At 34.4% G+C, this 26,055-nt stretch overlaps 2 protein-coding genes across 2 annotated transcripts in view; one reads left to right on the forward strand and one right to left on the reverse strand.

Moving 5' to 3' along the window:
- rdgA (retinal degeneration A) overlaps positions 1-26,055 on the reverse strand; it is a 539,333-nt gene that overhangs the window by 38,002 nt on the left and 475,276 nt on the right. The window lies entirely within an intron of this gene.
- On the forward strand, positions 11,831-17,843 carry LOC149423585 (uncharacterized). The gene is made up of 3 exons (XM_089632024.1): positions 11,831-13,901; positions 14,433-14,629; positions 16,828-17,843. The coding sequence occupies exons 1-3, from the start codon at positions 12,181-12,183 to the stop codon at positions 16,845-16,847; spliced, it is 1,938 nt and encodes a 645-aa protein (XP_089488150.1). The 5' UTR covers positions 11,831-12,180; the 3' UTR covers positions 16,848-17,843.

Here is a 26,055-nt window from a genome sequence, read left to right on the forward strand (position 1 = left end):
TTGCTGGGAAGTAAATTATGAACATTTATAAAAGTGTCTTAACTTAATACTTAAACGAAATATTCGACTCTGAAAATAGAACCGAATTTTTTTGCCGAATTCGGACTTCGCAAATTTGTTCATAACGTGGCGAGTAATTTGCGCTCCCATGTAAAAATGTCTATTCATTCAAAAGCAGATTTTACTTTTAAGAAGTAAATGGTGATATTATAATGCGAGATGCCTATTTACTGTCAGATTGATTTATTGACGAATCACAGTCAGCTTCACTCCCTTCGTTCTTCAACAGTTGATTTTACCCCTCGCCATTATCTTCTCGTCTATTAATTCCTATGTCTGTGCATATCTACAAATAACAATACAATATTATATTTAAGTTTTAAAAACAAAATTGGATTGATGGCGGTTGTAATTTGTATTGGTTAGGTACCTAGATTAGATATTTGAAAGGGGAAGAAACTTTCTTAAAGAGTATATGGCTCGTCAAAACTGAACTGTTCTAATTTCTTTTTTTCTTTCGTATTTTATATTTTTATGTTAGATTTTTTTCATAGACGACTTTTCTTTATCTACTTACTTATGTAACAATCCTCGTACACCATAATACGGATTGTGCCTAGTTTAGTGACCGAGAATGCACATATTTATTGTAAAGGTAAATTATCAATGAATTAAGGAAAAACTTACATATTTCAGTGATTGAAAACTTCACACCGTTACCACCATTCAAAGGTAAAGCATTAAAGCTCCACTCTCCCCAATGAAGTTAATTTATTTCTGAGTAAAAGGAATCAGTTTCTTTTTGAGTTTGATCTAGAAGGTATATTTTGTATCAATGATGCTTACTTTTTTGGTCAACACACAATCAAATCAGGTGTTTTATATTTACTCGTCGAAGTAATAATTTAGTACGATAAGTTTCCACGATGGGCGGCGCCCTTACTGATCAAGATCTCCCGCGAGAATAGCGGCCTTAGGGCGAGCGATGGCCCCGGAGATGACACAAAAACTTTCCCGAAGGCCCCTTCTTTAAATAACCCCCTAAACTTTAATAATGAAAAGCGACAAGTGATATTTTTGTATGTCTCGCCCGTTTGATGAAAATTATCGAATTGAATTTCTCAAAATTTTCGAACAATAATTAAGTTACTCTTTCTGCCCTAAGTAGGCACCTTATTTTTCGATCGATTTAAGCATCGAAATTTTTTTATTTATTTTACCAGTAAAGAATCCGAATTTGTAGTAAAATGTAAATATCGACGCTCGACACAAATTATGAAAGAACGGGCACAGCCGTATCTTAAGTTGTGGAAGCATCGACTTTCCACAGATAATTTATGGGGGCAGATTCATCGTTTTCAGCCGCATCGGTGAAACATGATAATCGTTTTTCAAATGTCATCACAAAACCTTCAAACTATAAAGCGTTTTATTTTACGCCGTGTCATTGTGTTAGGCCGACGGGTGTGTCTAGTTTGTATGGCGACTAAGCGCGCGTATCGTTGGTTCGCCATCGCTGAAAAGCCTAAACCACGCAACTTTCGCCATTAACGCCATCTGTTCATCATTCAAAGTTCGCTTAACCCACAATGTGGGAGACGTCATAGATACCCACATCGATAGATCCTTTAGGAGCTTTTTGTTTCACCAAACTGTCGCGCAATATCGCTTGGTCTAGTGTGGGGGGGCGCAGACTTAGAGGTTTAGCGGCAAAAAGTGACTAAAGCCACCTCCACAGTAAGAGTTTTTTGACGCGATGCAATTTTCTTTCATTCATCAATTCATTCTGACATCAGTTGCGTGCTGCAGTCTTTTAGATTGTAATTTCGTGAATATTTTGGTGGCATTGAAGACAACGAGTTTATTATTATATTATGTAAAATATAGTAAAAGTTGTTTCGACTTTCTATTTTTTACGTTTGACTCCATTTATGACATGAAACCTGTCCCCAAACGAGCGACAGTTTCTGTAGAAGTAATTTCAAACTTCAAAAACTCGACAAAATATATATAGTGCCGCCATCTTAGACTCGTTTTAAAGAGGAAGGATGAAGGTTTGTCAGACTATAAGTACTACACCGACATTTGTGGCGGCCGGATGTCATGATCTGCGAAGCGCGAAGTGAACCCAAGATTTTCGACTACTGATATTCGATACGAATCCATGAACGGGATCAAATCTCAGAGATTGATTATCCGATTCGGATAAACTTGAAGTGAAGAGGAGTATATATTATGTATAAATATGTTATCACTCAAATTGGGCTCCAAGTGTGTATCTCTAAAACTCAAAAATCCTGTGAATTTCAAGTTTGAAAATTTCCGATGTTCGATTTTCGACGTGTCGCGATATATGAGGGTCAAGTACAATCAAAATTATAAAAATCGGAAAGGAAAGCTGTAAGATAATTAAATTGCTAGTAGACCACAACATTTCAAAGAAAACGACAGAGAAAACGCCGGGTCCGGACACAAAACCATCGCGCACTAGGTACTGCCGCGAATAAAGGCAACAAGCGCTCATGATGAGCTTGGGTCGAGAATGGATGTGGATTTCGATTCTGGTGATATGGAAAATGCAATCAATATTTTAAGAGGTATTGAAATAATTCCAAAGCCTTTGTCTATCCTATTTATCATACCACTATACATAGTGAATATATACACACCACTATCCTATTTATCACACCACTATACAGGGTACACCTGTTCAGAAAATGTATGTTGCAAATGAACTAAACATTTCTAAACAACAAAATAAAATAATTTCAAAATGCTGTACACATCGACGGGCCTGCCCTTAGGCAAACAGCGCTAATAAAAACCTCAATGGCGCTGAATTAGGTGTTGCCAAGGAATAAAGAAGTTTCTTTCTTATTCTATAGGTTTTGGGTAGGTATTGTCAGCGTCTTAGCAAGTCGGTACTGCTCCAATTATACCAGCGCGGGGCCGGCCCTGATTATTCGACCTAGACTACATTTTTTAGGTAGGTAGGCACAGCATTTCAGCATCTTCGAACTACACAAAAATCGTACAGTTTTTGCCTAGGCGACTATTAGATTCTTCGACGACTGAATTTTTTTTAGATTTAATCTTCTATCATCTTTTGATATTACGAAAAGAGGATTTTTACCATATTGGCCTTCGAATAATTCGTCTGCTTAAAAATGTACGATAAAAACCATAGAACAAAGAATTCTTTATTCTATGATATGTGAGTAAAAAGTAGCCATAAGCTTTTACAAAACACGTGCTAGTGTTCATGTGGTTGTTAAAGCGACGACTTCTAATCTAAAGTATTTGTGCCGAATATTAGCTTTTTGTGAAAATGGTTTAAAGCCACATCACACTATAAAGTGTTTTACATACATATTATAATATTTTTTTGACGCCACTCAGTGAAAAACATTAGCGGGTGTCTTCAGTTGTTTTAGTTATCAATTTGTTGCTATCCATTAAAAAGCAGCTATAAATTTATGGTTTTCCATTTAAAAGCAGTTATAACTTTGTGGTTATCCATTTAAAAGCAGTTATAACTTTGTGGTTATCCATTTGAAAGCAGCTATAACTTTATAGTTGTCCATTTGAAAGCAGCTATAACTTTGTGGTTATCCATTTAAAAGAAACTTTAACTTTGTGGCTATCCATTTGAAAGCAGTTATGTTTGTGGTTATCCATTTGAAAGCAGTTATGTTTGTGGTTATCCATTTGAAAGCAGTTATGTTTGTGGTTATCCATTTGAAAGCAGTTATGTTTGTGGTTATCCATTTGAAAGCAGTTATGTTTGTGGTTATCCATTTGAAAGTAGCTCTCACTTTGAGGTTATCTATTTGATAGCAGCTATAACTTTGTATTAAAAATATATATGTATATTTTTAATTAGTATGAGAATTTAATAATAGCACTCTTTTTAGGGTGAATTGCCTAATACAAAAAAAAAATTAAATACATAATTTTCGATGATTTTTTTTTCATTTTGGGGGAGCAGAGAAAATTGGAACAATGGATTTATTGAATTATTTTAAGAAATGCATCATTTGTAGGGAACCTGAAAATCTGTGCATAGACGGTAACTTTTTACAAAAAAGTCAGTATTTGGTACATAGGAAGGTACCTACTTATTAAGTAGGTCAGCATTTAATATGTTTTTTTGAATTTGGTAATTAAATGAACATCCAAGACCAAATGATCATTGATGTCTTCTCTTTTAAATTACTCGCTCAGAATTGGAAATAATAAATTACCTTTCTACGCATAAAATGAAATACTCCGCTTAAAATTAGCTAGCCGCGGGCAAACTGTGCTTTGTACGGGCTTCATTAAATTGGTCCCATTTCATTATATAGCTGCCATCAGGCGAAGGAGTAACGTGTTCATTACTACGGGGTTTTCCAATAAGAGGTGTTATTTTGAATAGCACGCTATTTTAGCAGATGTTACTTTTAAATCTGTCATTTTTTAACATTTGACAAGTAGAAGCTACGTCAATAATAAAAATGGAACGATACACTCTTCAACAACGCATTAAAATTATTAAAATTCACTTGAGTGAATCAAATGCAAATCATCTTGAGTGATGAGGCCCATTTCCACCTCGGTGGCTTCGTCAACAAGCAAAATTGTCGCATCTGGGGATCGGAAAACCCAAGAGTTATTGTTGAAAAGCCTCTTTGTCCTCAACGTGTGACTGTTTGGTGCGGTTTATGGCCCGGCGGAGTCATTGAACCTTACTTTTTCTAAAATGAGGCTGGAGAAACAGTTACGGTGAATGGATTGCGCTATCGAGAGATGATTAATGATTTTTTATGGCCGGAATTGGATGGAATTGATCTAGACAACGTTTACTTTTAACAAAACGGCGCTACATGCCACACAAGCAACGAAACCATTGATCTTTTACGATTGAATATCAAAATAACACCTGTTATTGGAAAACCCTGTATTTACTGGAAAGTGTATAGCCCCGCGATTATATAACTGAACTGCTGGGATGCAGGTAAACGTGGGAGTACATTCAACTACTATGATTTTATACGTCTTATATGAATGTGTATGAATCATGGAGTGTGTACCGGTACAGATATGTGTGGTTAATTAGTTTATCTGCCGAAAGAGATTTTTACATCAGCTCCGCACAGGAGACCCTGAGGAAAATAATTTACCTCAGGGCCTATGTCATCTTTGGGGATGCTGTATGGAGAAAATTTACAAAGAAATGAAAGAGAGGAAGTTCCGAGAACGTAAATGGAATGAGGGTTGGGTGGGATTCTGGGGTCAGTGTGTCCAGGAGTGACAGACGTATAAATCCATCCCTCTCACTGCAGTGCAAAGCAATGGGTCGAGAGAGTTCGGCTGGACAGGTAAAGAGGTTTCCCTCAACCAGTCTCTTCCAATCTGGCCCGCCACGCGGTAGGTGGGCATATATTAAATCACCAAGCGCAGTGAACCACTCGGTTTCCGGGGCGGCGGTACTCATACCCGCCTTCCAAATTTTAGAAAGAGTAAAATAGGAAGAAATTAAAGGGAGAGGAAAAATAAAAAGCGAGAGAGGAAGTTCAGCATCAGACTGATAACTTGTGCTAAATATTGAAAAAAAAAGGTTTATTAATCTTGATTAAGGTTAAAATAAATTGTAATCATAATAAATAAATTAGAGTGTAAATCGCTATGCGCTCCAATGTAGGGAGATGCAATCTTTAGTTAGGTAATTCTGTAAATCCGATTTCTATTTTATTCTTCTAATTTTAATAAATCGGAACAAAAAAGTTACAGCCCACCGTCACGTATGGGTATGTCGGCAGTCAATTAAAAGGCATTGATTGAGGCGGAAGTTGCTACATAAATGAATGCGGAATTGCCTGCATTAAAAAGACAATGTAGCGTTTCGTAATTAATAAATGTCGTCATCATTGTGAAACAGTTGAGCAAATTTCAGCCCCTGTTATCATTTTTGTTTGTGAAAACAATCCCACCAAATGACTGCGGTTGACTGCAGGCGCCTTTGAAATTGGATAAACAGTCGAACCGGAATAATAGTATTCTCTGCATTCATTTTTTTATTGTATTCTATTGTGTACTACTCTTATCCAAGGATATGTTTAACAATTATTGTTCATACATTAATTAGAAGCTGTCAAACAGTTATTTTATAACATACGAAATGTGAAATAACGGAAAGCTTTAAGAGAATAGGTATGTTAATGTTTCAACGCGTTTTCTATTGTAATTTTCTGGAACATTTTTTCGTTGAGCTTTTTATCTAAGCATCACAAAATCAATAACCACAATAATGTTGTGGTGTTAGTTATTATTATTTGCAGATTTACCTACGTTCTATGATACATATTTAACTAGGCTCATATCACAGGTTTGGTTATGTATATTTATGGAGGTAAATAATAAATAACCGAAAATTCATGGGTATTCACGTTTAAAAATGTTAAATGAGAAATCTGGAAGAGTGAAAGATTTGTGTTATTGTTTACTGAATGCATTGTGTTAAATAACATGGAAAAATAAAAACATTTGTTTGTGATAAATAAACTTAAGAGGCACTGACGGTAAAATAAATAATTTTAAGGCGTGCTGTAGACTTGACGCTACATTTTTTTTTTTAAATATAAATTGAGACCTATTTACCCAAGAAGGCAAGAAGTTAAAACAATATTCCAGCCTCGATTTTAAAGATTTCAATAGAAAATTTAGGTGAAATTAACTGTGAAGGCAATAAATATGCATGAATTATTTTTTATACTTTATTTTTTACTTTGACGGCAAAAAAATATTTCACCAACAAATGAAGATATAATATGTCTTTCCTACAAAAATTAAGTTGGTTGTTTACAGGTGAAAAAATATAATAAGCAGTAATTGTTGATTGAAATACGCCGACGTAGCTCAGTAGTCCAGAGCACCTGACCGGACATCAGAAAGTGTGGGTTGAACTCCCGTCGGCGGCATTTATTTTTACTCGGGAGATATTTTCAATATGTATGGATATTTCGGGCGACTAATTATTGCTTATAATAATTTGTTATCTTTTGTGCTATGCATAAAAAACCTTGTGTAAACATAAGTTTATCTTAAAAAAATAATGATTAATTTGTGTTATTTATAGTATATTTGTGGCAGCATCATCATCTCCCTAAGATCATCTGACCATTTAAACAGCGAATTGACCTCTTAAAGGTAGATAGATATATCATAATAATGCAAGTTCATCATAAAACAAAAATCAATTTCGGGTTATCTAATTCTTTTTTCGCACTTAAGTTTTATATCTACGCTTTGTATATACCCATTTAAACAAATTAGTATTTCTATTTTGTAAAGGTATGTCTTCACTAAATCAACGTTCGTTTAGCGACTCAAAGGGGGCGGGGTTTATGCTGGACAAATGCGTATGTATACGCATAAAAGTAGGTAATTATTATATAAACACAAACATAATTATTATATAACCACAAACAAAAAACTTCTTCGTCGCCGAATTCATAAAGGTTGTGCCTAAATTGACATTGATAAAATAACTAAATTAAACAATGTGAACTAATTTATTTGTCATCAAAAAGTTTTGCAGGCTAGAAAACAAATACTTACATACTTGTTCCCGCAGGGACGTCGCGTCCACAGAAACCATGAAGCGAAATAAAATTAGGCACGACCATAGACAAATAACATACGAGAATGTTACATAGAAATTTATGAAAATGGGAAAATGCATGGAGTATTTATGTAATTGTAAATATACATATTTTAAAATTTAATATAGATATAAGTGGGTACAGTGGTGTTACATAAATTTCATATGGTAACTAAATAATAAAAAATCAGAAAAATGCTGCATGTAGCATACAGCCTTTGAGTTGAATTTTCACAAAAATTATCCAATTATTATTTGTATTGATAATTTTACGGATATCAGACTCATTCTTAATTCGAATAATTAGAAAAATAATACTTCGTCACAACTTAATTACTATAAGAAACAACTATTAACGTCGGGAGATACAAAATATTGCATTTACATTACTATTTAGGAAAAATTTTAATTTGCGTAATTTTCCGTTTTCAATAATCTATGCATATTAGATAGGTACTAATTCCGTAAAAATAATTAAATGTGATTTTGTGAAATGGCAATGATCCATTTTATTGGGTTGGTATTTCCGCCAAACATCACATCGAGAGTGCTTTAAACTAACAACTTTCAACATGGCGTCAAGTGAAAACAAGAAATTATTATGCTTATATAAATGAAATCTCAGAGACCCGGTAAGACTAGAGGACCTGGGTTTGAGCCCTAGTTGCGACTTCTAACCGTTACCTTTTAATTTTTTGTGTCTTTCGGTTTCATGTTTTCATTGAGAGTTGTTGATATTATCTTCACCAATGATTAAATAAGATTTTATTCTTTGGATTTTATCGGACTTCGCAATACGGTTGCAAATCCTAAAGATCTTCTAGAACAATGACGGCAATGCTCATTTATTCCCATTTTTCCTATTTTTCCAACACTTCTATAATATTGTTGTATCCGAATTGACCTATACCGGATGCTTTTAATCGAATTTCCTTCCCATCTTCAGAGCGCAAGTTACACAGTTACTAAAATACAGTTCAACAACCAGCGCACCGTAAGAAGTTCAGAAATCAAGACACTGTTTCTACACAACAAGTTGCACAGAGTAGTAAACCAATGCACATAAGTTATTGGACATAGTGAACAAATAAGATAAAATACGCATTTTAAATATTTAAAAAGAAGTTGGAGAAAAACTCACATTATTCAGATGTCACCAGCGACAGGAAAAGAAATGTTTTTTTTTTTTTTTAAATAGCGAAATTTGTTGGGACGTTAAAGCAACACGCGCTTTGGTTTATGTATCTGCATACACAGAATGAGTACATGGTACAGCTAGTACTAGGTACAGTTAGTTTGGTTATAAACAGATTGCACACCGTTGGTGACTCTTATGCTATGTTAGCTGATGTTTTTTATATCTCTTAGAGCTAGCATTTTCAAGAGTCCAAAATGGTTGTATTTAAGTTGTTTTGTTACAATGAAGGTGCTTCGACAGAAAAAGAATGCCCTATAAGCTCCTTAGTATAAAAATAATGATGGTTCGAATGATATATATTTATTTTTAAAGGTTCTTATGTGATCGGCATTGCTTGTCAAGTAGAAATTAAATCTTTATAATAACACGTATACTAGTATATTATTATAATTCACTTTCATGTTCCTACCTTTAGATCGAGGTTCCATGGTGTGTATTATTGTAACAATTATACTACGGTTTCAGGCAACAATCTTTTATACAATAAATAAATATAAATCTAAATGTTCGTTTGTTAAAAATCTTAAATCTACAAATTTTCTTCACCGATTGCTTTGAAATTTTGACACAACGTTTCATTCGAATACGAGTGTGTTTTTATATACCTATATTATATAGATGTCACCTGTGACAGGTAAAAACATGATTTTTTTAAAAACAGTACTATCTATTGGATGTGAAAAAACACGCGCTATTGTTTCTCTATCTGCACAGACAGATTGATCCACAGCAGCACGTGGTGGGGTACAGCTAGTTCTGTTATAAATATATTACACGTCATTGGTATGCTACGTTAGCTGATGTTTTTTTTGCCTCAAAAGAAATATGAATACACCGATTAACAGGTTTTGTGTTTTTGTTTCTTCTTCATTTATATATATTTATGCTTCCGATTTTGTTGTCCGGGTTAAATCTTCCCCATAGGAAAAACTAAACCCTTCCACTCACTTTTCCACAAATGATCAGCTAGTCAATCATCACTATACAACTGCATTATATAAGTAAAATTAATACAAAACAATACAAGAACAACAACACGTCAACTCACCAGAGATCAAATGGGAAAAAAAAATTCACCGACTCCAGATATTTTCATATCAGAGGGTTCGGCTCGGTAGAACTTCTATCAGGGCCTATAAATCCCACTGATCCCTCAATATAAATTAAAAAATCTTTCGTTATCCTACATGTATTCAAAATGACCGACTTTTGCATCTTTATATATAAATTTTTTGATAGATTTTTACTAACTTTGTAATAATGTGTATTATTTTTATTGTTAATTTATCATGTAATCATGACTGTAAATGGCACTTGTGTTAACCGTTGCAAGTAGAACTGACTACAGACGTTAAAATTTGCCAATGGTCTTCAATTTTAAGTCAGTATCAGTAACACGTACTTGTATTTCCCTTTTGGGCAATCACGCTAATAAATCGTTAATAATTCACTTCATTCAATTAGCCCAGGGATCACCCAGTGGATTCTACCAAGGTACATCGTATCAACAGGCTCTACTATAATCTCATAATCTGTCATATACGTCTCGCCTTTTATTCAGGGTCTTATTATCTCTTCGGTGTAATAACATAATAGATCGTTCCCATAGGATTTGGACAATAGCCCGACCACGGTCCGGACATACTATTCTGTTTGTATATTTCCCACCCTTTGTTCACGACGATTGCAGGAACGCGACAAGAATACATTATTGCTTGAATCAATAATTCTTTGTGGACATAATATCATTGTAAATATTATATCCAGGAGAGGTTGGAAGGAACAATTCGCATATGAGATTCTCCACACCCTACATCACAACAAAAATAAAATTTTAAACATACTAAAACAAAATGCGAGCATCAGAATTTCTTTTAAAGAAACGATGTATGCTTTAAAATTAAAACCAATAGGTAGGTCACCAGTTATCCTTCGCAGTAAATTTAGTTTAGTTTAATAATCGAGAACACAATCATGACTTTAATCAAAAGCATTAATATTTTTCTCTTTGTACGAAATTTCATTACTTACATTATTGGGGTAAAGTATCGATTTCCTTTTAAAATTTTTTTTTATATATTGTTTGATAATCTATTAGTTCTGACAACGCCAAAGAACGAGCTTCTTTTTGAGATTTGACAACTTTCAAATTTAACCCATTTTTCAGAGCATTGTTTGCAATATCTTCTCTTTATATAATTTTATATCCGTAATCAGTTTATCTCAATAAAGTGATATAAATTTATTTTTTCACACAAAGTTCCATTCAAATAAATAATGTTTCCTGTGAAGTCTATGTAACATTTCATCCACATAACAATTTCACATACGGAAGGTTAGTGATTTACTACGGCGTTATTATTTGCTTCTGATTCTTCCGCAATATTTCATATTGGTTTTAGGATTACCCGGCTGTGCAGATGATTGATGTTGGGACGGCGCTCTGAAATCCGTACAACGTAGCAGAGAGTAGTTTGCAGCGCCTACGCGTTCAAACTAAATGTATACTAGTCCCAGGGAGAGATAGCATGTGACATTATCTTTCTTGTATCTTCTGTCTTTTTCATTTTCAAACTGTTCAATTTTGCAGGCTACCGACATCTGTAGTCTAGAAATTTGAAGTTACTACGTTTAACCAAAATGGTGTGAGTCCTTGCTTAGAAAATAGTGTCAATTTGGTCGGTATAGCAGGTTTCATTTTTACTGCTAGAAATCACAATGACAAGTGTTTTATTTACATGTAGTGGGTTTTGAAGTCTTTAAAAAGGCTCGCATTATGTATTTTTTCGTTCTTTTCTCAACAATAACTCGATAATAAGCAAGCTCATAAGTCAGAGCGATCGTAGCAGTGTTATTCGCACAGTTTCCTTATAAATATTGTACCTGTTTCAATAGTTTGAAATAAATGTAAAGTGGTATCAAGAAAACCAGTTTTTATTCAAAAAGGATCATCCCCAATTTTTAACATTTGGTCCTTCGAGCCGGATTACGATCAGGAGATTGTATGTAAAAAAAAACAAAGAACCAGCAGCCAAAAGGATACAAAATTGATTGAAACTGGAAATCATTAAGGAAAGTGGACCACATCGCAAATCTGAGATAAGTATTCAGTGCTTTCCTTCCTATCATCCATTTTATGTTTATTCAGGTCTCATGTAATTTAAACGAGATTAATCTTAAATAGAGTCAATATTATAAATAAAATCACTACCCACTTGAAAATAATATTATTGAATAGTGTTCTCAAATAGTATTGTCAAGATTGTCGTGGTATTCTTTCAAACGGGTGTTTGCTAAAATAAAATAATTGTCAACCGATATTAACAAAATATAATTAAAAATGGAAAATATGAAGTCATTAATAAACAAACGCGGCGTAATCAAAGGAAAACTAACCCGATTCGCGGATTCCTTAAATGCATTGTCGGTAAATGAAATTAAATTAAGATATGAGCGGGTGAAATCATTGTTAGATGAATTCGAAGCAGTTCAACAGAAAATTGAAATGTTACCGGATTCAGACGAAATTGAAAATTATAGTCAACGAGAAGCTTTCGAAAACCAATATTTCTCAGTTTTGGCAACGGCCAAAGGCGCGATCGAATCCGTCGATCAAAGTAAGGTGGAAATTAAACTACCCAACCTCCAATTACGGGAATTTCATGGCGATCAGAAAAATTGGGTTAATTTCGTCGAAACCTTCAAGACTTTAGTCCATAACAATAGAAATTTAAGCAACGTACAAAAATTCTTTTATTTGCAATCAACTTTAAAGGGAAACGCATTAAAGATAATTGCTAATCTAGAAATTTCTGAATTAAATTACATTTCCGCTTGGGAATTATTAAATGAACGTTATGCAAATTTAAGAACTACCGTTCATAAACACATCCAAGCTCTATTTTCATTAAAAGACATGAAACAAGAAGAGCCTGTAGCATTGAGGTATCTAATTGATGAAACAAACGTTAGTTTAAAGGCATTACAAAATATCGGGGTCAAGGTAGATCAATGGGATCCATTGGTTATTTATATAATATCAAATAAATTAGACACAGCTACCCGAAAAAATTGGGAACAATATATATTACAAGACGAATTACCGACGTTAAAGGAATTCTTAAAATGTTTATCTGCTAGAGCCCAAGTATTGGAACTGATGAACGCTTCTGAGAAAAAAATTTCTAGCTTACATAAAACACAACTAGGCAACAATAATTGCAAAAAAGATTCATCAGTATTTTTAGCGGTAAAGGCTAACAACTGCATTTATTGTAACGAGAAAGGTCACCATATTTATTATTGTAAAAAATTTCTGAAATTAAAATTACATGAGAGGATTGATGCTACGAAATCAATCCAAGCTTGTTTTAAATGTTTAAAGGTGGGTCACCAGGCACAGAGTTGCAAGGCAACCTTTTCTTGCAGGCGTTGTGGCAAAGATAATCACAACACCTTACTACACAATGAGGTACCTCTGCGGGAGGCCTCCAATATGGATGCTGATAACGAGGTTTCAGTATCGAATTTTTCTGCATTGGATAAAGCAAAAAAAATAATATTATTGTCAACTGCCAACATAGGAGTTGTGGGTAGTAACAATAAAATTTTTAAAGCCCGCATTCTGATTGATTCAGGGGCCCAGTCAAATTTTATGAGAGCAGAATTTGCTAATAAATTAAATTTACCATGTGAATTGATAAACAAACCCGTTTCTGGGATCCATAATAACATCACTCACATAAAAAAGAGAATTTCAGTGGAGATGAATTCGCTTCATACTGATTATAAAAGTGAAATATCATGTCTGATTTTACAGGAGATTACAACAAATTTACCACAAGTGACAATGGCGAAAAAAGACTTCAAGTTACCACGAGGATTGGAGCTAGCTGACCCGAACTTCAATATAGCTGCACCCATCGACATCCTGTTGGGCGCGGAGAGCTTTTGGGAAATCCTAACCAACGATAGATTGAAACTCGAATCGGGACCAACACTTCAACGTACGCAACTGGGATGGATCATATCAGGACCAATCCACATGTACCCAAAGCAAAGGCCTGTATCAGATTGTTGTAATTTATCTATAAATAAAATAAGTCATCAAATAGAAAAATTTTGGAAATTGGAGGAGATTAATCCCACTAAGATTCTAAATCATGAAGAAAAGGCTTGTGAAGCCAGTTTTGCTAGTACTCATACTAGACAAGACGACGGTAGATACGTAGTAAGTTTACCGCGTCGAGCATGCATTGATCAGCTGGGAAGTTCATTGCTCACTGCTGAAAAAAGATTTAAAAATTTAGAAAGAAAATTTGTGTCAAATCCCGAATTGAAGACACAATATATACAATTCATGCGTGAATATGAGGAATTAGGTCATATGGAGGTGTGTGACCAGTCAAAGGGGGATCGTGAATCCTATTTTTTACCTCATCACGCTGTAATAAAAGAATCAAGCACTACTACTAAAGTGAGGGTCGTTTTTGACGGCTCCGCCAAAACTTCAAATGGAATTTCTCTCAATGACGCCTTGATGACAGGACCTGTTATACAAAAGGACTTATGCACCCAACTATTGCATTTCAGGAAACATCAAGTAGTACTGACGGCTGACATCGAGAAGATGTACCGCCAGATTAATGTGTGTGAAGCGGACCGTGACCTGCAGAAGATAGTGTGGCGCGAGTCGCCGCAGGAGGTGCTCAAGCATTACCGTCTGAAGACAGTCACATATGGTCTGGGGCCTTCCTCTTTCTTAGCCACTAGAAGTCTACGGCAAATTGGTATGGATAACAATATAAATTTTCCTAGAGCTAGTCAGGCCATAGAAAATGACTTCTATATGGATGACTTGTTAACCGGAGGAGATGACATGGAATCCTGTAGAGAGTTAAAAGAGCAATTAATCAACATCTTTTTGTCTGCGGGGATGACCTTGAGGAAATGGAGGTCCAATGTCTTGGAGTTGTCAGCCGAGTCGGGCCAAGCTAAGATTGCCGAATCAGGCAATTCTGAAAAAATTATTACTGACAATCCAAAGACTGAGAAAATATTAGGATTAATATGGAATAATATGTGGGATGATCCATTGCCTAATGAAATATTAGCACCCTGGAGGTCCTACCTTCAAGAATTAATTCAACTAAATGTGTTGAAAATACCAAGAAAAATTATTTGCAGGCAATCTACATATCTACAACTACACGGTTTTTGCGACTCATCTGAGAAAGCTTACGGAGCCTGCGTTTACATGGTGTCAGTGGACCATGTCGGTAAGCGGCATTCACATTTAATAACGTCCAAATCAAGAGTGGCGCCATTGAAGTGTATTTCCCTGCCCAAGTTGGAGCTTTGTAGTGCTGTGCTACTGGCTAAATTAATTAAAAACGTAAAACAAGCGTTAAATATAGTGGAGATCGACACACATTATTGGTGTGACTCCATGATAACGTTGTGCTGGCTGAAAGGTCAACCTACGAGATGGGCTACTTTCGTTGCAAACCGAGTAGCCGAAATACAAGAACTTAGTGATCCAGATCTATGGAGACATGTATCATCAGCCGACAATGCAGCAGATATACTTTCAAGAGGAACCACTACAGATAAATTGATAAATTCTGCAATATGGTGGAATGGACCAAGTTGGTTGACCGAGGGAGTCAACGCTTGGCCTATATCAAATATTTCGTGTTCAAACCCTCCTGAACTCAAAGGCAAAAATATTCTATTATCCACAGATATTCAAGAATGGGAGATATTTGAAAAATTCTCATCATTTATTAAATTGAAAAGAGTTACTGCGTATGTATTGCGATTTGTCAATAACTGCAGAAGTGTTAAGGGTAAAATTTCAGACAATTTAAGTGTGGCTGAATTGGAATCAGGCTTGAAATGTCTATTGAGATCAGCTCAAATACACGCCTTTCAAAAGGAATTGAAAGAATTAAAAAACCATGGCATCGTCAACAAGAAAAGTAATTTAAAATCTCTTAATCCCTTCTTACATGATGGTCTAATATATGTAGGCGGTAGGTTGAATTTGGCTACACATTTATCTTACCAACAAAAACACCCAGTTATCTTGCCGGCTAAACATAAGCTAACTGAATTGATAATACGTCACTACCATTATGTAAACCTACACGCAGGACCTCAAGCTTTGTTAGCTAAAATACGATTAAAATTTTGGCCCATCTTTGGTAAAAATACTATTAAAAAGATATTACATAAATGTGTTGTATGTTTTAGATGTCGTCCCCGAACCGGTCATCAAATCATGGGAAATTTGCCACCCGAAAGAATTACGCCGAGTCGTCCTTTCGCTATCACCGGAATAGATTACGCCGGACCAATTCTAATTAAAAGTGGGACGCTGAGGAAGGCTTCCCTCGCAAAATCGTATTTATGTATCTTTATTTGCTTCTCAACCAAGGCCGTTCACTTGGAATTAGTTTCGGATTTATCTAGCAATGCTTTTTTGAACAGTTTAAAAAGGTTTATATCCCGTAGGGGACAACCTGAAAAGATCTTTTCCGACAATGCTAGTAATTTTAAAGGAGCTAGCAGCAGACTCAAAGAGCTGTACACCAGCTTGAGGGAAAACAACGACAATATTCAAAATTATTTAGTGAACAGAGGTATTGAGTGGAAGTTCATAACCCCTCGAGCCCCTAATCAGGGAGGTTTGTGGGAAGCAGCAGTAAAATCAGCAAAATTCCATTTATATAGAATCACTAACAATTCTTCATTAACATTTGAACTCTTATATACCTTAATTTGTCAGATTGAGGCCTGTTTGAACTCCCGTTCCATTAACTTCCTTATCCGACGACATCCATGATTACCAACCTCTTACCCCAAACCATTTCCTTATAGGCACTGAATCCTGTATCATTCCTGAGAGAGACGTCCGGGCGATACCGGACAACAGACTAACTCAATATCAGAGGATCAGTTCGCTAATTCAATCTTTTTGGTCTAGATGGAAGCAAGATTACCTGATGGAACTACAAAAGAGAACTAAATGGCAGACCAGCACTCAACGGGCACTGCAAAAAGACGATCTGGTGATTTTAAAGGAAGATCATTTACCTCCACCTTTATGGAAAATGGCCCGAATTCTGCATACACACCCTGGAGCGGATGGAGTAGTACGAGTTGTTACACTAAAAACACCTCAAGGAGTCTTTGTGAGACCCATCACAAAGATATGTCTGATGCCCCTGGATTCAGACACTAAACCTGTAATTGACGTCCCGGACCTTACCAAGGATTGATTATGTACATTACACTATGATGCTTATCTTCTCGACTCCACCTTGGATGGATCAAGCAGAAGACCTGAGAAAAAAAAAAAAAAAAAAAAAAGGAACAATAATTGTGTTGTGTTCAGTGTGAACTATATTATTTGTGTTATTGAACTATTTAAATATGTAAAAATTAGTATGCAGACGTGTGTAATTTAGTCAGTTTTGAATTTTTTTTGGTTATTTAATAGGATTAATAATTTTCTAGTTATCTTTAGTTTATTAATAGAGTAATTCAACAGCATTTATACAGTTAAATTTATAAGTTTACCAGCAGGGCATAAAAAAAAGGGGGTTTTATTTTGTTAATTTCTGCTATTTTGAATTATTTTGTTAGTATTTTTGTGGTATATTTAGATTAAGAATTTTTAGTTTATTCTGTTTGGTTTATAGTTTATTTTAAATAGATTATCATTCAAAAATTTAGTGCAATTTTTGAATCCCGCCCCCTGGCAATATGTTCAATTTTGCAGGCTACCGACATCTGTAGTCTAGAAATTTGAAGTTACTACGTTTAACCAAAATGGTGTGAGTCCTTGCTTAGAAAATAGTGTCAATTTGGTCGGTATAGCAGGTTTCATTTTTACTGCTAGAAATCACAATGACAAGTGTTTTATTTACATGTAGTGGGTTTTGAAGTCTTTAAAAAGGCTCGCATTATGTATTTTTTCGTTCTTTTCTCAACAATAACTCGATAATAAGCAAGCTCATAAGTCAGAGCGATCGTAGCAGTGTTATTCGCACAGTTTCCTTATAAATATTGTACCTGTTTCAATAGTTTGAAATAAATGTAAAGTGGTATCAAGAAAACCAGTTTTTATTCAAAAAGGATCATCCCCAATTTTTAACACAAACAAGACGCGTGAGAAGAAAGAGGACGAACGTTGAAGACGTCCGTACGAGCTCTAACTGGGTCTAGTTTATTCTGAATTAGAGCGGTGAAATTGAACACCAGGTCCAAGCAATAATAATTATTACCCACATTTGCATGGTAATATATGCGTGACGATATTCTTAGGGCATAAACGAAGGTCGCGAATGTCGACAAACAAAGCCAATTAGGGAAATAATAGGGATCAGAAATTGGATCAGTGTTTGTACGTACATAGTTTCGTTGTGTTCTTACTCGTGAATTCGGAAGGGTATGTTCAGCGGGAATGATACAAAAATATCACTCACTTAGTGTAAATCCTTTAAAAATGTTATTTTAGGACCCGCATTAATAAATCACTTACTACACCCCTACCTTAACCCGCCTCACAACGCTGCCCAACCGGATGGCTAGATTGTTCCCCTGTCTTTGCACTGTTCAGACAGGGGCGCTTTATTAATTTTTCAAATAGATTAAACAAGACGTTATAAAGTAAACGAAAACTGGGATTTATATATTTACAGATGTTGCGGTCATGGTGGAAAACTGTTATTTACGTATTTACATATTTACAGATGTTGATGTCACGTTGAGAAACTGGTATTTACATATTTACAGATGTTGCGGTCACGGTGGAAAACTGGTATTTAAATATTTAAAGATGTTGCGGTCACGGTGGAAAACTGTTATTTACAGATGTTGCAGTCACGGTGGAAAACTGGTATTTACATATTTACAGATGTTGATGTCACGTTGAGAAACTGGTATTTACATATTTAAAGATGTTGCGGTCACGGTGGAAAACTAAACTATTCAAAGGATCACTACTAAAGAGAAAATATTTTAACCGTGACATCTGGCCAATGGGAGTTAATTTGGCTTAGGACAATTGGGAAAAAAGCACATGCAAAAAGATGCAAACAGAAGAATGCGAAGAAAATAAAATGTAACAAAGGTGGTAGCCACAACAGGAGGTTGTCAAGACAATTGAAAAATTGCTTCAATATTGACCATGAAGGTGAGAGCTCCCGTTTTTTTTCTCTGATAAAAAGGAGAGCGGATGGCGATGATATTGCGTAGGGTCTTATATTTTTGTATTCTTATCATCAGCAATGCTTTGAGCCCTCCAGTGACAAAATGAAGAGATGCCTACTACAGTATAATTAACTAGACCAGCCACAAGATTGAAAACACATTGTCACAAATTGTTGAAATTTTTTGAAATAGCATGGGATATGACACGAAAACGGCTAAAAATCTTTAAAATGATCTGCCTACTCGTTTTGAGGGAAATCTCCAAAATAGTCAGTGGAGACAGGAACTTTTTTACATTTTGCTCACAGTTCATATTTTTATACCTGAAAGATTAATTGAATTTTTCTACTGTTTGTACAGAAGATTAATCAAGCCTCTTGAGATTAGAAAAGAAAAGTATTTACAAACAATCTTTCAGTTTGAAAAATACATCGCTATTTTGAACAGTTCATTCTAACACATTATGAAATCTGAAAACAAATAATACAAGAATAATTTAACAGTTCACCTACTCTTTACAAATCCGTCACATCTACACTAGTACTTCCGTGAACAGTAAACAATAACTCACTGATAATTTTTTTCTTAAACTTTATTCATCCAGGTAGGTACCATAATATTGAAAACATCCAAATAAGATTCAAAATAAACCCGACGATTTCACATTTGAAAAAATTATCTTTTCTGAACCATTCAAACGGCCGCCATATTGAATCGGACACGGAACGTACATATTTAAAGGCAGACGAAATAAACTTAATGTGTATCTATTTACGGAAGAGTTCAATAGATTTTCCCAATTCCACTTTTCAGGCTTATCGGATTTAGAATACCCGGTTTTGAAGTTTGGAGTGAATTCGAGCATTCATATCCAGCAATATTTGCTGCCGATATTGAGATGCCGTAAAAAATTATAATGTTTTCACAATTTTACTACGATACTTTCTTTATTCAAATATAAACAACAACAACTTTTTAATAATACGATAAATAAAAGGTTAAATAGTTGTTACGGATTTTGTACGAGTCATTTTTTTTTCAAGAATGATCACTGGTTTTTGTATAACTTACGTCTTTATTATCTAAATGCAATATCATATTTTATTAATTTACTCCGAGGAAACTTCCATTATAGATTATGGGGGATTAAGGTGACCATTAAAGTAATAAAAGGCTTGAGGGGAAACCTTGCGTTCATTTGTATATAAAGTTATATACTTGATCTTTCTAAGGACATACGAACGAAAATAAATTACAAAATACTCAAGAAAAACCTTAAGATATTTTTAAAACACCTTATTGAATTCTTACTAGTAAAAGTGTCTTTGACTGTGCTGCGAAAGAGTGGCAATATCGCAATTTGACAGACTGAAGCAGGCGCGTGAGATTCTCGTATTGAAAAAGTAAGATTATATCTGACATGTTATATTTTAATTGACTTTTACAGCCTGAATTTAATAAGAATTCAATGAGAGCGATATTTTTTAATAACATAAATGTCTTATGCTTGTATAGGTTAATATAAATCTACGAAATCAATCTTTATATTGTACAAACAGTGACTTCAAAATGTCTCTAATATTCTTTGTTATTCTCTTGAGAATTCTAAACAAATTTATTATAATTTTGTTCGCATAATAATATAAAAATGGAGTGACAGTGTTCTTGCAGATTCCATAAATAAAGGGAATGTGTAGTAGTTTCGTATTTTGTAAAATTTTTCGACGTTAAAAACGGAACGTAGTAAAAAATGTTTTTTTTTAACTTTTTCACGTTTAAACTAATATTGTTAAAAAAATGAATGTATATTTCAAATACAAAAACCTTAATAATGAATTAAAACTTAAGATGTATCTTTATCTAGTTTCTAAAATAGCATACGTTTTTTTGATATCTTCAAAAATAATAAATATATAGCACATTTAAAATATTCCGATATTCAAAAGTTTATACAAATAAACCACTCTTTTCCGCTGTATAAACATGTGCAAAACTTTTAATGGCTGTTAAATAACAGTTTATTAGTAAGGTCTTTACGTACACAATTGTTTATCAATTGCGTAAAATTTAATCCACATTTATACGTAAGGCTGTAATTATTTACATGCTTTATAATTTTTTTATATTGATATTTATGTTTTTGTAAACTTATCATCCTATTTTAAAATCTTTTTGTTTTTCCTTTTACATTTGTTTTAACTGTAGGCAAAGTTCATTCCTAAGTTGTTCATTAAAATATGGGAAAAATAGTACCTAATAAAGATAGAAAAAATAATGTACATTTTGGGGATGCTTTGCGTAGGGCTTTTTAAAGATAGGATGTAGAAGAAACCGTCCCTTGCGGTAAATGTCAACCCTACACTGGCGCTGGACACACGTTTATCGGCGCTCCCAACTCGCACCGGTGCCAAAAGTATCAACGCGTTAGTATCTTAAACCTTCCATTTAACAGCGTAATATAAAGACAGCAATTCCACTTGATATTGTTGTTTATCCTCTTGTGAACCATTTCCCGACACGTAAAACGTAAAATTGATGAAGTCGAATAGATTATGTTCAAAACCCGAAGCGGGTACAGAATTTCTTCATCTATCTATCTATGTAAATGTTCATTTGTTCAAATTCTTAAATCTCTGAAAGTTCTTCACCCATTGCTTTGAAATTTTGACACAACGTTTCATTCGAATACGCGTGTTTTTATTTATTTAGTGTTATATCTGTCTTAACTTTGCAGATATAGGTGTTGGGAACTCTTTGTTAAAAATTAAAAGGTTCTACTTATAATGGTGTTTATTTACGTTACAAATAATAGGTCTGAATTTAGCTACACTGTTCATTACCCGAGGGTTGGTAATTCTCTGGTTCGAGAAGCTTGTTGCCTGTCAATAAGATCCCAGAGGTAATTGCTACACTCTAGCGACATCTGTCGCACTCTGGAGTAAGCTTTATGACTAGCGCCATCTAACGCTTAAATATTCAACTTATTACCATATATATATAGATATCACCTGCGACAGGAAATATATTTTTTTTTAAACAACGCCATCTGTTGGGACCTAAAAGTAAGACGCGCTATTGTTTCTCTATCTGCACAGACAGACTGAGCCACAGCAAAGCGTGACAGGATAGAGTTAATATTAAATATGCATTATGCGACTGAAAATGTCAATTCCATAAAACCATTATCACTTGATCAGTATCAAACACTCGTTTAGTTTCAAACACTTGTTCAGTATGAAACACTTGATCAGTATCAAACACTCGTTTAGTTTCAAACACTTGTTCAGTATCAAACACTTGAACAGTATCAAACTATTGTTCAGTATCAAACACTTTTTCAGTACCAAACACTCGTTCAGTATCAAACACTTGTTCAGTATCCAACACTTGATCAGTATCAAACACTTGTTCAGTATCAATCCTTGATCAGTATAAAACACTTGATCAGTATCAAACACTTGATCAGTATCAAACACTTGATCAGTATCAAACAATTGATCAGCATCAAACACTTGATCAGTATCAAACACTTGATCAGAATCAAACACTTGATTAGTATCAAAAACTTGATCAGTATCAAACACTTGATCAGTACCCTGACCGGTAACACTTATATTTATTATGGAATGATACAAATATGCAAAAAATTGATCCCACGACCTCACATGCTAATTTAAAAAAGACAGAAAATTACATTAAACTGTAATAATTATGTCGTTGCATGTCTTAGTACTAGCATATTCAAAAGTCCAGAATGGTAGTATTTAAAAGTTTCAATGAAGGTGCTTCGACAGAAAAATAATGCCTTCGTATAAAATAATGATGTTTCTAATTCGAGTGATATATATTATAGGTATAATAATAATATGTACACATATTATTTTTAAAGTTTCTTTTGTGATCATTGTGATTACTTGCAAGTAGAAAATAAATCATTGTAATAAACAATATTTACTACGCACGATAAACCACAACCACGCATTATAAGAAAGCGTGGTAAGCGAAAAAAAGTTAATTGTTAGTTTGAAAAAAAGTTAATTGTGAGCGAATTCCAGCACAGTTAATGTCAAGGAAAACTTATACCGATAAGAAATCTATCAAAGCATGAATACTTAATACACTCTGCCGCTGTAATGATTGGGATGGCTCTGTCGCGCGTCGTGTCGCGTCGTTACGTCTGCATCGTTAGATGCATTTCACACCGTCTACTCCTGTTTCATCTCAACAAAGCGACTGATTTATATTGCGAGCAATATTCTAACTTCTTATAAATACCACATTTCCCACACAATGTGGAATACATTTTGTAGAGGCGAAGATTCGACAGTTCAGATCATAAAAAAATATTAATAAAACTGACAATGTGCAAAGGAAATTCAAAAGATCACAGATAAACTCATGAAATAGTGTGATTTAATATTTATGACGAAAAGTTATCGCTCGTAAAAGTGCATTGGATTTTCTTTGAACTAATTTTTCACAGAAAGCTGAAAGAACTCAAAAAGGTTTAAAAATATCACATTCCACGACTGTGAAGAAAAATATGCTTCTAGAGCAGGGGTCTCCAAACTTTTCAGCCGGAGGGCCACATTGACTACTCCAGTGAGTTCAGAGGGCCAAAACCGTTTTAATTTCTAGACACCCATATTTTCTGTCCTAGGGAGAGGGGGAGGGGTAGACAATAAAATTTTCAGGGATGAAAATATAGTTTTTTGTATTTCTTTGGCATTCACTATGTAACAATTTCTAGACATTTTTTGTTTTTAATGAGTTTTTATTATTCACAATGTACATTTGTTACGTAAAATTTTTTATAAAATTAGCGACCGGTTTCGACACGTCCGTGTCATTAACTAGCTATTTTAAAACTAAATTTTTAAGTGCAGAAATATGGGGTCGAAACTATGTCGAAAATATGTCAAAAAATGAAAATATAGCTTTAGATAACGTAGCTTTGAAGATAATTTTTGATACTCGTTTCTCAGACCTTGATATCATTGCGAATCAAATAAAGATTTTTCAAAAAGATCCTCTCGATATATTCGCGCGATACTTATGGACGCAATGTATTGGTGCCAAGTACCTCGCCAACGAGCATATTTATTTATTCGAACGAAAAAATTCGCGGAGTTTTCGCCCCTTCTGAGCAAGGTCTTAGCCATTAGCTGTCGCGGGTCCTTGATGACACTGGTCATAAGATGTCGCGGGCCGGATGGAAGACACTGGCGGGCCGGACACGGCACGCGGGCCGTAGTTTGGAGACCCCTGTTCTAGAGTACTTACATGTATTCGTTATTCTCTGAATTCATTTTTTTACCGAAATACTTTTCAAGTAAAACCTTACAAATTTACGGTACTTAGTCAAAACGTAAAAAAATATAGAGGGTGTCTGGGAGTGAACTTCAACTTCGGGAGGTGATTCTACTTGATGGTATAAGTAAAAAAAATAATAATTTTTTTCATATTTCCAACTTTTATTTTTCCATGGAAGAATATTTATTTTCCCAAACTAACAATTAACTTTTTTACCTAAAAATTACCTTAAAACGTTGGAATTTCGAAAAGAGTTAATTTTACTTTCTACTTCTAAAATCATGTAGAATCACCCCCTGAAGTTTGCGCACTTTACCCTCGGATACCCTGAATCTAAAAGAAACTGAATTATAATGAATGGCAGGAAGAATATCCAGAAATTATTCCCAGAACTTTTACATAAAATGTCAAAATACGACTGCTTATTTTAACGCATGTCATGCGGTCCCACAACTAATTACATCTAAATTTGATATCTTACAGTTTATATGAAAAAGGTGGTGATTTTTCAAAATTTGGCGTAAAATACTATTGTACTACTTAAATATAATTGTGAGAGTTTTGCGGGTTGAGTAATTTTATACCAATTATTATTATAACTTGTTTAAAAATTAATACCAAAATTGGTATATAAAATGTTACTCTACACTCCAAAATGATTGCAATAATTTCTTAAAATATAGCCCCAAATAGCCTAAAATGATATTACGTGGCCAGAAGAAATAATTCAGTAAGCAGAAACAATAAACATAAATATATATTCATAGTGTATGTACCTATTTAACATTGGTTTTTTGCGCATGAGTAAGGATGGGTTGTTAAGGAGCATTTAAACAATTCTTCAAATTTAAAAGTTAATTTTAATGTTCTGTGAAAGATTTTTTCAAGTTCTGGTTTTATTTCAGTTCTGTCAAGCAAATAGCCTATGATAATATAATGATAGAACTTGAATAGGACTTTCACAGAACCCGAAAGTGAACGTTTAATTCTGATGAATTGTTAAAATTCTGCGAAACAACCCCAAGTCTTTTTAACAATAACTCCATAAATGAGGCACGGAGGAAAATAATTTCCCTCAAGGCCTAGGTCATCTTCCAAGACAAACAAACCTCACTACATGAACCCGAGCACCCCTGCTAAGTCACTAAACGTGAAAAGCGAACCACTTGCAGTGACTTGAGGTGTTGGTTATCCAATGAATGGTTCCCGGGGCGGTGATACCTATACCCGCCTCCCAAATTAATCGAAAATCCTGTTTTAACGATTATAACGGATTTTGTAAAACAAAAACGTAATCGAAGCAGTTTAAGATGCCTCTACCCCCAGAGACAAGGTGAATAAACGATTTAGCATTGCAAATTGAGGTGTATTTAGGTTGGTTTAATAATGTTTCGTCTCTCCAGATTGACATAACTCCGAACAAACAATAGGCGTACTATAGAACCTCGGAGGAAATGTTGGTACAGAGTATTCGAAATGGAGTGTTTGAAAAAACAATGCTAACAGAGCAGAGGTCAAATAAAAAGTGGTGAATCGTGCCTCGTGGGTTGTCAACTACAAATAACTCAACTGAAACGTGCCAGTATCGTTCGGAAATACCCTATTCCTATTAGAAAATCGATACCAGCACGATACGAGGGGAAACCTAGCCGAACTCATTAAGTATGTATATTATAATACGTAA

The sequence above is a fragment of the Hesperophylax consimilis genome, chromosome 5, assembly GCF_061612785.1.
Source record: "Hesperophylax consimilis isolate HC1 chromosome 5, BYU_Hcon_1.0, whole genome shotgun sequence".
Classification (NCBI taxonomy): domain Eukaryota; kingdom Metazoa; phylum Arthropoda; class Insecta; order Trichoptera; family Limnephilidae; genus Hesperophylax; species Hesperophylax consimilis.